The 12,770-nt window shown below is 40.4% G+C and overlaps 3 protein-coding genes across 5 annotated transcripts; all 3 read right to left on the bottom strand.

Annotated features, from left to right (window-relative positions):
- Positions 1 to 1,246: 1,246 nt before the first annotated feature.
- On the bottom strand, positions 1,247 to 3,046 carry spaw (southpaw). The gene is made up of 3 exons (XM_007572093.2): positions 2,733 to 3,046; positions 1,592 to 2,379; positions 1,247 to 1,508 (listed from the first exon to the last, which is right to left on the bottom strand). Exons 1-3 carry the CDS (start codon positions 3,016 to 3,018, stop codon positions 1,356 to 1,358), a joined length of 1,227 nt encoding a protein of 408 aa, XP_007572155.1. The 5' UTR covers positions 3,019 to 3,046; the 3' UTR covers positions 1,247 to 1,355.
- A 923-nt stretch (positions 3,047 to 3,969) lies between these two features.
- Positions 3,970 to 7,990, bottom strand: LOC103151843 (deoxyguanosine kinase, mitochondrial-like). Its single transcript, XM_007572084.2, has 7 exons — positions 7,093 to 7,990; positions 6,394 to 6,503; positions 6,106 to 6,305; positions 5,744 to 5,891; positions 5,522 to 5,637; positions 4,571 to 4,670; positions 3,970 to 4,401 (listed from the first exon to the last, which is right to left on the bottom strand). The coding sequence occupies exons 1-7, from the start codon at positions 7,430 to 7,432 to the stop codon at positions 4,375 to 4,377; spliced, it is 1,041 nt and encodes a 346-aa protein (XP_007572146.1). The 5' UTR covers positions 7,433 to 7,990; the 3' UTR covers positions 3,970 to 4,374.
- Positions 7,991 to 8,091: 101 nt separating this feature from the next.
- On the bottom strand, positions 8,092 to 12,747 carry tcn2 (transcobalamin II). 3 transcript variants are annotated; one of them, XM_016681801.1, is made up of 10 exons: positions 12,572 to 12,747; positions 12,290 to 12,357; positions 10,670 to 10,859; positions 10,411 to 10,580; positions 9,945 to 10,097; positions 9,316 to 9,488; positions 9,048 to 9,222; positions 8,769 to 8,949; positions 8,570 to 8,688; positions 8,092 to 8,465 (listed from the first exon to the last, which is right to left on the bottom strand). In XM_016681801.1, exons 2-10 carry the CDS (start codon positions 12,345 to 12,347, stop codon positions 8,404 to 8,406), a joined length of 1,281 nt encoding a protein of 426 aa, XP_016537287.1. In that variant the 5' UTR covers positions 12,348 to 12,357; positions 12,572 to 12,747; the 3' UTR covers positions 8,092 to 8,403. The 3 variants fall into 3 exon arrangements, with proteins under 3 accessions (XP_016537287.1, XP_016537286.1, XP_007572151.1); XM_016681800.1 differs by having other exon boundaries at positions 12,290 to 12,352; XM_007572089.2 differs by having other exon boundaries at positions 12,290 to 12,348.
- Positions 12,748 to 12,770: the final 23 nt, after the last annotated feature.

Below are 12,770 nucleotides of genomic sequence, written 5' to 3'. Positions count from 1 at the left end.
GAAAGATTATGAATAATTACAAATGAGACATAAAAATAGCTCATGTATTTAATAGCTTTTTAAACATGTTTAATATTAAAATATTTGTTGACTTCATGAGTGCATGCTCTCAATGATTGTTTTCCATTGAAATGCCAAGAAGAAATGAGTTAAATAAGAATAGCCCCTAAAGTTTGAGCTCTGTCTCGTCTTGTCTTGGGTAAACGTGGATCGAACAGTCTCAGCTGATAAGCTCCAGTCGTTCCCAGGTTCGCCTCCACACAGTAGCTTCACCCTGCTGGTTCTGAGTCTCTCCATTCCTCCACGAGGCTTTGTTTGTTTGTGTCACCTCTGCTTCCTGACTCTCCATCCCCCGTCGCCTGGATAAACAAGCACCGCTGCCTTCTTTCTGGTCCATTGATCCAGATCGGTTTCTGTAGTTTTAACCCATGTGCCTGTTGTTCACAATCAACAAAAGAAGCCTGGATAAGGAGGCCAGCTAATGACACCTGTAATGGGTTTGCTGTAAAGCGTTTAAGATGTGGATTGCTGAGGTGAACGAGGTAATCATACTGAACTGTTAGCTGGTTGGGAGTCAGCAAAGAAAAAGTGTGATGAATATGTGGGTGATTATCTGTTAACTGGTCAAGAAAAAGTGATTCAAACAGTGAATCTGACTTATGTGTGTTGTGCACTTTTATTCTACCCTCTGATTCACTACTTGACAGAGCCGCCTTTGACTGCAGTTACAGCCGCAGGTTTTTTTTTTTACCAACTTTGTGCATCTAGAAACCAAGATTTGTCCCTTTGAGCAGAGCTCAGTCTCAAACCCTATGAGGCCTTCACACAACTGCTTAAATATTGTAACTTTAATAACCAGTTAGGTGACTTGATTGTGACAGGTTCATTTAAAAACTTTTGGAAGGTTCTGTGTTTAGTTCTGCACAGTTTTGGTGTGACTTAGTGAAAAAAAAACAACTAGTTTTTGGAAAGTAATGACTGTGTAAACTGAACTATATAGTTGGTTTAAGCTGCAACAATTTATAGCACCTGAACACTCTCCCTGAAGCTTTTTGTTAATGATTTAAGCTTTCCAAATTGAATTAGATTTAAAAATGTTATATATTCCAAGACCATGTGATCAAGAATAAGCTACATAATCCAACACATTTGTCAAAATAAAATATTTTAATATATTCCTTTATGTTTTATATACAAAAATATACATTATAATCTATAAATAGACAAATTATTCAATTTATTTCAACACAGAGATGCTTCCAGTAGAGGGGAATGACAAGAAATGCTATCATACTTGATTATTAAAGTTACATGCAAACAAAAACACAACAATTCAGGTTTATGCAGTAATCCTTTCAGTGGCAGCCGCACTCGTCAACAATCATGTCCTCGTGGTGCCGCAGGGTCAGGTCGTCGTTCTCGTAGTACAGCATGGAGAGTGGGGTGAGACGTGTCGGCACGCAGGAAGGGCAGGACACTCTTCCTGGGTTGTGATGTCTCAGCAGGCTCTGAAAGTTTACAGAACATTTCACACGAACAGGTCAATGGCTGCACAGTCAGAAGGAGCCATGCTCTGTAGTCATCATCTTACCTGCATGTAGGCGTGGTTGGTGGGGTTGAAGGACTCGTCCAGAGGGATGGGGCACTCTCCCTCACAGCGATAGGCGTTGTAGCGCTTCGGATGCACGATCCACTCATCCCAGCCAATGTGGTCAAAGTCGACCCACATGTCCACCCTGCGACACAGGGGCCCCTGAATCTGCTCCACTGCAGGGGCCAGGGTAGGTGCAGCTCCATCGGTAATCCGCAGGGCCTCCATTCGGTTCCTCTTGTGGCGCCGGCTTTGCCTGTCGCTCTTGACCCTGTTGGCTGTCACATACTTGGAGTTTTCCACAGTGTGAATGAGACTGTAGGCTCCAGAGGAATCCTGGGGCAGGTTGTGTTTGGAGAAGATGACCATCATCACCCGGTTTGTGGTTGGATGTTGTACTTTTCTTTGACTTCTTCCTAAGATGTCTTCATCCCCAGAACCGCTCCCGCCGTCTTTCTGAGTCGCCCCTGAGCCCTCTTGGCTCAACACTGCATCTCCTTGGTAAAGCCAGTATTTCAAGAGACTCGTCACATTGAATACCTTCCAGGAAGACTTTGTGCTGCTCGGTGTTGCGCCAAAGCTCCCCAAGAAGACAGGCTCCTCCTGGCATGAAGTCCCATCCGGGTCACAGCTGTGCTTATGGGAATGATATAAATCCACAGAGGCATGGTGAGAGGCAGAGAAAGCTGGGAGTCGGATCTGAAGCTCTGCTAGCTGGACCAGTTCACTGGTGGAGATGGACGACATGTCAAAAGTGACCATCCATCTGTCGCCCACTTGATGACAACCTTCAAGAAAAACCAGGAGAAAGAGAAATCAAAGTGTGACACTGCAAGTCTGAGCGAACGTGGAGAGGCCAGGTCGCTGGACAGATGTCAAAACACTGAAGTGAGAGGGGAAACGGGGCAGGATGTGTATTGGGCCCCCCCCCCTGCACAAGGCCGTCTGAGGGCTAATATACAACCGCCCCACATAAAACAGAGCCAGCCTTTAAAGTCCAATAAGCATTTTGACACTTGCTGAGTTGTAAAAAAGGAGGGATTGTTAACACAGATAAACAGCCAAGGAGCTGCTGGATGACAAAAACTAACAGTCAAGGTGTAACAGTCCTGAATGTTTGAGCAAAAAAAGGTTTACCAACCTTTGGCCACCAGACTCAGGACAGAATCAGAGCTGTACGCTGACAGCTGGTCCCGTGGAGCTGCAAAGGTGTTGACAGTCAGTGAGGCAATGGAGTCGGCAGCACTGAAGGAGCGGTACAGCTGCATCATGTACAAAGGATATCTACTGCGATGATTAGCTGACATGTTTCTGTGAGCTGAACTGTTCTCCAGGTGTGTGTGATGTCTACGGGTCAGCGTCGAGACGACGGCTCCAAAGGTGCAGAGAGAGAGCGTGCAGAAGACAGCCAGGACTCTGCGCTCCATTTTAGCTGAAACTCACAAAGATCTGCCTCAGTCTGTCCTTCCTCCAGCTGCTCCAGGGCACAAATGATGTTGAGTGCAGATGGAGCTGTAGACCGGCCTTTTATAGTGGACAGCTGCCCTTTGATGACCCCTGACCACTGCAGGCATCTTAACGGCTCCTCTGATCAGCAGAGCACATCAGAGGGCCAGAGAGTAAGCTGCTTTTAGCCAAGGTCATTGTCCTGTCAAACTAACTTTTAAATACAAAACATGTTACATTAACAGTTAAACACTGATATTATTGACACTTTTTTACAATGACTTGCAAATGTGTTCCATTACTCTTAACCCTCTCAAAACCAAGTCACCTTACAACCAAGAACAGAACAGAAAGCTAAGCTAACAATCTGAAAAGTGTCACATCTACTCCCTTTTACTCAGATACCTCTAAATAAAATTGGCAGCAAACGGCAGATTTCAGACTTAACACTGAGCTGTCCTAGTTCCACTGGCAGATTATTTCACTTTTAACAAGTACTTTTTAATCAGTATTAAGGAGTTATTTACTTAAAACAAGCTCCTGCTGAAAAAAGTTGCTTGTAAGTCAGTTGTTTCTTAAGATATTTTAGTGAATATCTAATCTTTCTTGTTAGAAAGATTGCATGGAAATAATTTCATATTCCTGCAGGTCTGATAGTAATTATGTCTGGGTGTGGAAAGTGAAGTTGAACTCAGCATTTCCAAAAATATAGTTTATGACTTATTTTAAATTTCATAGTGTGTTTGTTTGTTTTACCTTTTTCACAGTGGAACAGGTTGTTTTTTTTTCATTAATAGGTGAAATCATTTGAAAATAAAAATGTTTTGCATTTGTCATTTTCTTTGTCCAAAGTTCAAAGGGTATGAATAGTTTTTCATGGCATTGTGTAAAGATGCTCAGAAAAACACAAAGAATAAACAAACCCCTGGCAATTAAGAAATAAAAAAAAACATTTTTATTTAGTCAACAATGTATAAGAAATCCACACATGCAGATCCTCACTAAACACTTTGTGGCACTTTTCACAGTAATTCTTTAGCTTATAATTATTACTTGGTATTAAAAACTGCTGGATTCATCTGCATTTATTGTTTGGAAAAATAAATATTTTAACAGAGAAGAGCATTTATACAGTTCAAGAATTCTGGTTGGAAAAAGATGTGAGAACTAACAAACAAATGGAACTTTAATTAAAAAAAAGGAAAAAAAACAATAAAAAGGAAAAAATCAAAAAAAAAAAAACCGGGGGCAATTTAAAAAAAAGGGGTACAGTGCTCTTCTGTGTTATTTTGATGTCTTTTGTCGCCCTCTGTTGGCGACTCTTCAGGTGCATCTTCTCACAAAGTTTTAAAGAAGTCCTTCACCTGTAAGTGTGAAAAGGTTATTTAGGATCATGGTGGATTAAAAACACTTATGCATCTTAAATTCCATTAAAATATAAACATGAGCAAATTTATAAGATAAAGCACATTAGAGACCCCATGTGGCTCATATAGGTACAGCAGCCATGAGATTGAAAAGTCGGAAACTTACCTTTGCTATAAACAGCTCCTGCACCTTGGGATCCCTATTAAATGCCACACTGGCATCGAGCTGCAACACAGGGATCTTTGTCAACTTCTCAAAGTGTATCCTAAGGTTAAAAGGAGCAAAGCTGTGTCAGACACATACATTAAAGCAGGGGTCACCAACTCCAGTCCTCGAGGGCTACCACCCTGTAACTTTTAGACGCATCTCTGCTCAAACACACCTGGATCAAATAAACTGCTCATTTCCAGCCTATTGCAGAGAGGAATGAATGCTGGTGAGGGAATTCAGACATTTTGGAGCAGAGGTGAATCTAAAAGTTGCAGGATGGTAGCCCTGGAGGACTGGAGTTGGTGACCCCTGCATTAAAGGCTTCAAATACCACACGATGCTGACTGCCATCTGCTCTTACAGAAACTACTGCTGAAAAACTAAAATACTCAAATTATGTTACAGTCATGGTGAGACGAAAGCGTGTTTTGAGCAAAATAAAAGTCAAATGTCTTTTACAGAGCTCTAAAATGAGGTAAATCACAACACGGTTAGCTTGGTTACACGATCAGAAACAACAGAAAATGCCATGAAATCATGGCGGAGGAAGACTGCTCTGTAAGGCAGATTGGAAACTGCAGCTCTGAAGAGGAGCTGTGCCTCAAAGGAGGAGCTAGATCCACCCAGGAGTTTTGCACAGCTGGAGGGTTGCCCCAGGAGATTAAACAACTTCTCAAACATACATGAAAAAAATCAAAGCAACACTCCAGGAAATAAGATTATAACATAATGTAAAGCTTAAAAAAGTTGATTTGCCATGATACTGTCCGTTTAAATATCTTTAAACTTGGTAAAGACCAGACTACTTTTAACATATAGTACTATGTGAAATACACAGACGGTGCAATTTTGTTTTACCACAAATGTATTTATTTATTTACTGCAGACACATGATGCGTTTCTTACTCAGTACTCTTCTCTATCAGCCACTTCTCATGCTGCCTATGCAGCGTCTCCAGGTAGTCCAGCTTTACTCCCTCCTCCTCAGGTCTTCCCCGTGACTTCAGACGCTCCATGCACATCTGAGAGAAGCAAAGTTGCTTGCGATTTCTTTGCAAGGTATTGAATTCAGAGCAATAATAAAAAAATTAAAAAAATAAAAAAAAAAAACAGATCTTACATCCATACCTTGGGTGAGGCTCTGAGGTAGATGATGCCCTCCAGCTCCACCCGGTGTCCAAACTGCTCCACCATCAGGGAGTGCCAGTCCTGGTAGGTCGCCCATTCAGTGGCGTTGATGCAGCCCAGTTCAAACATATTCAGAGCAAAGACGTATCTGACAGAGAAGATTTAAGGTTAGTTTTAAGTAGGCAGAATAAAGCTGCATAGGTGGATCTCACTCTGAATTCACCAAAGTTAAATCAAACACAATACTTGAAATCCAGAATGTGTACTCATGCCTGGGAACTCTGGGAACCAGTTTATTTAAAAGGACTGATGCTTAAAGGACAGACACGGACATGGGTGAGTCTTGAAATAAAATGTTTCACCTGTCACTGTAGACCGAGCGCTCATACACCTGGACAGGGGTTTCCTTTGTGTTGAGGAGACGAGCGGGAGGGGGCTGGAGCTGTATCCTCATTCGGCTCACACAGGAATATGTTTGAAATGTGTAGGACCAGCGCTGAGGGTCCTGGTACATCATCTCCAGCAAGTTGCTGACTGTTGCTTGGGGTGAAGCATCTATTTCCTGGTAAATAAATGGGAATAATTTACTCTTATCTTCCTCTTTGTCATACCAAATGGTCAAATGGTGTCTGGGAGAAAAATAATTTCACCTTTGATCCCTTGATCTCAATGTTCTGCCATTTACCGACAGGCTCTTGCATCACCTCCCAGTCTGTAGAAACCGACTGCAGGAGTTTTGCAAAGGTTGACTTTCCAACAGCTGTTAGGAGAAAAGCCCATGACATAGAAGCAATTATTATGCAGTCTTCCCATTGTGCAGTTCTTTAAATTTCACATCACCCGTACACATTGCACCATGCTAATTCCTTCATCAGGATAATATGATCCTGTTTACTCACTTCAATCAGAAATAGAATCTCTTACAAACATATTCATACTCCTTGAGCTTTTTAGTTTTTCCTCAACCAACAACAAACCAATAAATAAAATTTATGATGCACAAATTGTTGCTCAAGTTGTTTTACAAATAAAAACCAAAAGGTGTGGTGTAAATTTGGATTCAGTCTTTTTCTTGATTTTGCTTTAGCACTGGTGTTTATAGAGGCCATATTTTTGCAGTGCAGGACAAATTGATTATTTTGAGTTGTGTATCCCTGCAGCTCTTTCACAGATGATTGCCTCTGAAGGAGACTTTTGCCATGCAAAAGTACGATCTATGACATCATACTGAGGTATACCACTGTATAAAGATCCTTACAATAACTTTATAACTTATTTTATCTCTACTAGTTTTTTCTCAATTACAACGGACTCTGTAGTTATACAACTCAAAGATCCAGTGATCTTACCGACGTTTCCCTCGATAGAAACTCTCTTCACCCGCGATGCACCATCCCTAGATGAACTCGAGTAGTTTTTAGAGCAAGAAATACTTGGATCCCCTATATTTTTATCCATAGAACTGCAGATAGTTGTCCTTCCTCTCTGAAATGAGCTGTTTTGTGGTTTCCACAGTGTGGACGCAAACCTCCTGAGCTGCGTCAGACCTGAACACCGTTTCTGGATTTCAGAAACCCGGTGTAACAGAAGGAGTCGGTGGAGGGCAGCCATCAGGATATTCACTTTAATTTTTATGATATCAAACACTTTTCCGAAGTTGTCCTGTCTCTTATTAATCAGCAGAAACATCACCACGAGATGAGCTCATGAAAGCTAGCTCTACCCAAAACATCCTAATGTAACATCAACTATCGGAGCAAATTAAAACGTCTTTCTACGCTTGTAAAATATACTTTATTTCGATTATAAAAGTCAAATTTCAGTCTCGCATAAGTCACTCCACGTTAGCACAATTCTGAGTTAAATTTGGTAACATGTGCCAGTTGATAAACGCTACCAGCTTAGCGTTAGCAACTAGACGCACTTCCGGCATAACATTATTCACTTTCACAATAAAAGCCTTTCAACAACTATGTTATTTCCTCTATGCTAAATGAGCATTTCATGATTTTATGTCGGTGTAAAAACTAAATGTCAAAGGTGATGTTGCACAGGGAGAATGACATCTTTATGCATTCTAATATAATTGAAAAATTTATATTGGAAAATCTACCAAACCATGTCTAGCTACATAAAGTGGCAGACTGCTTATAAACAATATTCTAAGTTTTGGAAATTATGGAAGCTCTTAAGACCTAAATACAATTGTAAACCTGTGGTAAGAGATTTCTTCAACCAGCCTGACTGAAGCTTTGGCTATTCTTCAAGAAGAATGGGCAAAAACGTCAGTCTTGAGTTGTACAAAACAGATAATATGCCAGATTGAATCACTTGTTCACAAAATTCTTGTAACCGTATATTCTTTAATATGTCACCACAACTTTATTTTGTTTAAAGAACATAACCAAGATTTAAAATCAATTTTATGAAACAAACTAGTGAATATTCATTCTACAAAAAAACATTTTCAGTCCTGAAATAAAAGCATTTACATTAAAAACTATCACAGAAGTCCCAAATCACAGTTTTATGCAAGCCATTTATGAATGCACAAATAAATGATAGCAGCAGACAATTCACCTATAATCAGAGATCAAAATAGTGCCAGAAAACATTTGAAAGTAAAGAATTTGTAAGTCATAGTCATTAGAGCAACATTATCAGTAACTTGTGTTTTTGATGGTGATCTTTTGAGTAGCGTTGATCTTGAAGTCGCCAACACCTGAGAAAATTAGGTATTTTAATTACTTTACTTCAGGGAATTTAACAGACTACAGTAATTAATATTGCTGAATGTCACTGCAACACGTGTGTGTGTGTCTTTACCCTCAGTGAGAGCCGTGCCATCGGAAGAAAGGTGCCAGTATCTGCGGTCGCTTTGTCTGGCCTGCTCTCCATTTACAACGCTCAAGAATGGTCCCCACAGACTGGATTCCTTCTGAAATCTGCCAAGCAGGATCAGATTTTACTCACTTCAGCAGGTTTGACAGAAAGTGACTTGCTGCAGCTCATTAAATGAACTTACGTGAAGCCAACATTCTTCCTCTCAAGCAGCTCCAGGGCTTCCAGCAGGGAGCTGCCCTTTGGCACGTCAACAGAGTATGCAGCTGCAGCTCCGCTGGCAGTCACCACTTCCACCATCACTTTCACTTTGGTCTCACTTGGTAAAACCACAGTAGGGTCTACACGCTCCAGCACCAGTGTGTCTGCAAAAAGAAAACAACATGTGAAATAAGAAACAATACTGGTCAAAGTGACCTAAAAAAAAAAAAAAAAAAAAAGCTGGAAGCAATGCTGCACACACCGTCCTCATTGAGGCAGTCCAGGGTTTTTACCGACAGGTAGGTTTTCCTCTGGAGCGCCGGCAGAGTCTGAGAAATAGCCATGGGGTTGTGGTAGGTGTTGCTTCTGGCAGCTGTTCTCATGGCCTCCATTGAGACAGAACAATCTCCAACCTCGCTGCCCATTGCCAGTAAAGCCTTGAATGTCAGTAAATGAAGCAAGAGTGATTTTTAAAGTTTTATGCAGAAACAAGGAAAGGTGGTGAGGAGAGAAAACAAATAACTTCTTACTTGAACTGCCAGACCCGTGCTGAACTCATTGCCAATATGACCGTCAGATCTACGAGAGGCCAGAAGCTTCTGCTTGATCTTGTTGAGAGTTAAATCCAGCTCCTCTGCATTGTGTGCATATGACCCAGAGTTCTTCACGCACTGAAGGGCCATTCCAGCCATAGCATAGGTATCTAGGAGATTTAAAAAAGCTGAAACACAACCTGGTCTGCATGTTGTCAATATGTTATTACAATACCAGATTTTAAGATGTAAAAGAGCTAAACTGATTCCATACATTTTGTTGCAATCATCTTATATATTTCAGCTGAAAAAACAAACCATTTTTTAAAATAAAAAAGTGCAATAATCCAGTTGCATAATCTGCAGAGTCTTAAACTAATGGTTTTTAATTCAGTCTTCTTTGGTTGGACCCCATGAGTATGCCACATCTTGACTTGATAAGATTTGCCTAAACTGCCTTGCAAATGTCCTCCAGATCGGAACAGTTTATTATTTGAACAGTACGTCATCAATGGTGGTTTTTAAATTACTAGTCACAGCTATTTTATTTTGCAAATCGAAAACCGGGCAATTTAATCCACTTTACAGGACTGAGTCCAAAGATTTTCAACAGCCCTTTAACTCACCGATACTCTCGGTTTCTCCATGTCTGAAGTGCTCATTTTCTGCTGCTTTGATGAGCTTGTGGCTGACATGGTTGTTGACCCTTATGCCGCTCACACAGAGAGCAAGCACACCCAGGCTGTACTGGTAATAGTTGGTCAAAGGGCGGTGGCTGACTGCAAGACGAAAGAAAAAAAAACTAAATGATATAAAACTTTACTGAAGTTAGAAAAAAATTATGCTTTTTTTTGGTATTATGGTGTTTTGTTGAGCTTGAATCAGTTAATAGTTCCCTATTCCTGGATAATGTTATGTTAGTTATGTCTTTAACTGTTTCATTTTTGTTGTTCAGCGTTTTCAGAAACAGTTTTCTTTCTGAGAGACAATTCACAGCAGTGAACTCTGACCTCATGCCGCAGGACAGTAAAACAAGTTTCTGCAAACGTTTTAGAAAAAAAAAACGGAACCTGTTGTGAAGAGAAATCTTACAGGCGATATGATATTTCTCCTGCTCCATCTGCCTCTTCAGGTGTGTCAGCAGTGTCTCGCTCTTGTCATTTGCAGTGAAGCTGATGGTGTTGAGGTCATAGCAGGAGGACTTCAGGGCCAGACTGTACAGCGCCATGGTGCCAGTCACAGTCTTGCTGTTTGAGAGTGAGCTGAAGGACATCAGACAAAGTTATAAACAGTGGATGTTCATAGTTTCACATATAACGTCAATGAACTGTAATGAAACTTGGAAAAATACGTTTGAATGTCATTGTGAAGTTCATTTTTCAGTTTGTTGAGGTGATCTGTCTCCTTGGCTTGGTTGTGGTGATGAGACAGTCGAAGAGCCAGGTGCACGCTGGGATTGGGAAGTCCTTCCGGGCTTTCCAGAGAACGAACAAGATTCCTGTTGAGTGTCAGGAGCAGCTCAGAATTGGATCCTTCAGTAACTGGAACAAATTTTTCAAAAAAAAGAAAAAAACATTTACAGGGATGTCTCTCTCTGTATTGTTGCTGACATCAACAAGAACTTCTGAAGCATTGCGAAACCCCAAGAAGCTGCATCAGCAGTTAAGATTAAGAGCAAATTACAGAATCCCTCTACCCAGATAAACTCAATACAAGTTAAAGAAATTGCATGAGGTAAAAATAAAAACAGCTTTTTACTCTGCCGCTTGTGATCGTTTCTAAAAGGTTCAACATTCTACAGATTTGTTCAGTTTTTGGTGGAGCTGCCTGCAGGTGCATCATTCAGTAAATTGGATGGCATGAACTTGCTCTAAAATATGGTTATGATGTTTTGATTTTTATCTTTATATAGTTAACAATAGACACCAAATAAATACACATACCCCAAAATCCAAATTATTAAACTGGGGCTCAGCACAGCCAGGCCCTCTTTCTTAACTGGAACTAACCTAGACATCATTTTGTGGAGGTAGCCTCTGTTAGATTTACTGACAGGTAATTTGGGGCATCATCTGCAGTAATGCAGGTGCTGCATCTGTAAATGTGAATAAAAACCTCAGCAAACAAGCAATGCTCTCCATACTGATTGGTCAATAATTTATCTCTGACATATGATCACGAGATAAACATCATGGTTGAATGGACGAGATCCTAGGTGCAAGCAACTAAAATAAACTTCTCCTGTACAATAGATTCAGGTAAGGAGCTCCATAAGCCATCAGAGGAGCTTAAAAAACAGGAGCCATTTAAGATGGTGTGGGGATCTGACCAGGATACCTTCAGGATGCCTCATTTTGGACATTTTTAAAGGCACATCCCAATGGGAAGAGACTCCAAGGCAGAGCAAGAACTTACCAGAGGGGCTAAAAGTCTCCTCTGGCATTGGGAACACCTTCAAGATCGCCCAGTAAGGACTGGAGAAAGTTATGAGGAAAGATGTCTGGTCTACTCTCTTCAACCTGCAGGCTGCTTATTGTCTCATAAGAGGAAGACATCGAATGGATGGGCCTTAGCAATGACTTTAGTCTGAAAAAGGTTACCATACATATTGACTGTGCTTGTTCAACTCAGTAAATTAAATAAGAAAAAAAATCTATAAAATCCTACTTTTATTTTAATGCTAACCCCATCCCTATGCTACAACAAAAAAACACTCAAAATGACTGATTTCTTCATATTATACTGGATAAATAATTTCTGAAATGTTTTTGTTTCTTTTTTAATTTTAGGATTTTATCCTTGAGTCTGAAGTGCTCAAAGGGTTTCTGCCAACTGGGGGAGGTGGAAGAGTCAAAATTTCTAAGATTGCAAAATCTGAGAATTTCCAGACTTGGTTGCATCACAATTCAGGTAGTTTTAAAAAAGTGTTTACTGTTTTCAAGATACAAATATATATTTAAAAGCTACTTACCACACGGCTTGCTGGAGGCAAAAGCCAGCAGTCCGGTAATAATTACTAAAGCTAACATTCTGGCTATCCAAAAAGAAAACAAAATAGAAAAATTAAATTACACAAACATTCGCATGACATTGAAGCATTTCACACTATTATAACAGTATAATCTGGAAATATTAGCAAGATATAGACACAACACTGCTGCTACCTAAGCCAGTAAGACATTGTTATAGCAGTAATGTCGCAATGGATTTGCAGTTAACTTTAACAAGATAGCTGTAAAGAGTAGCTTTTTACCTCCTGAGTATCCAATGCAAAGAATCAAAGCTGAGTGGGAGAAAAACAGAGAGAGAAATGCTTATAAACGCTTCGGTCTCACATGACCCATCATCTGAGATGACACAACTTTGAAAAAGTTGAAGAGTTCACCATATCTTTAAACAGCAATACAACAGGAAGTTGGAAAACGATGGGGAACAGTTAGGTAATTGTGATT

This window comes from Poecilia formosa, unplaced genomic scaffold (assembly GCF_000485575.1).
Source record: "Poecilia formosa unplaced genomic scaffold, Poecilia_formosa-5.1.2 Scaffold295, whole genome shotgun sequence".
Lineage (NCBI taxonomy): Eukaryota > Metazoa > Chordata > Actinopteri > Cyprinodontiformes > Poeciliidae > Poecilia > Poecilia formosa.
This window is presented reverse-complemented; position numbering and strand designations above follow the sequence as displayed.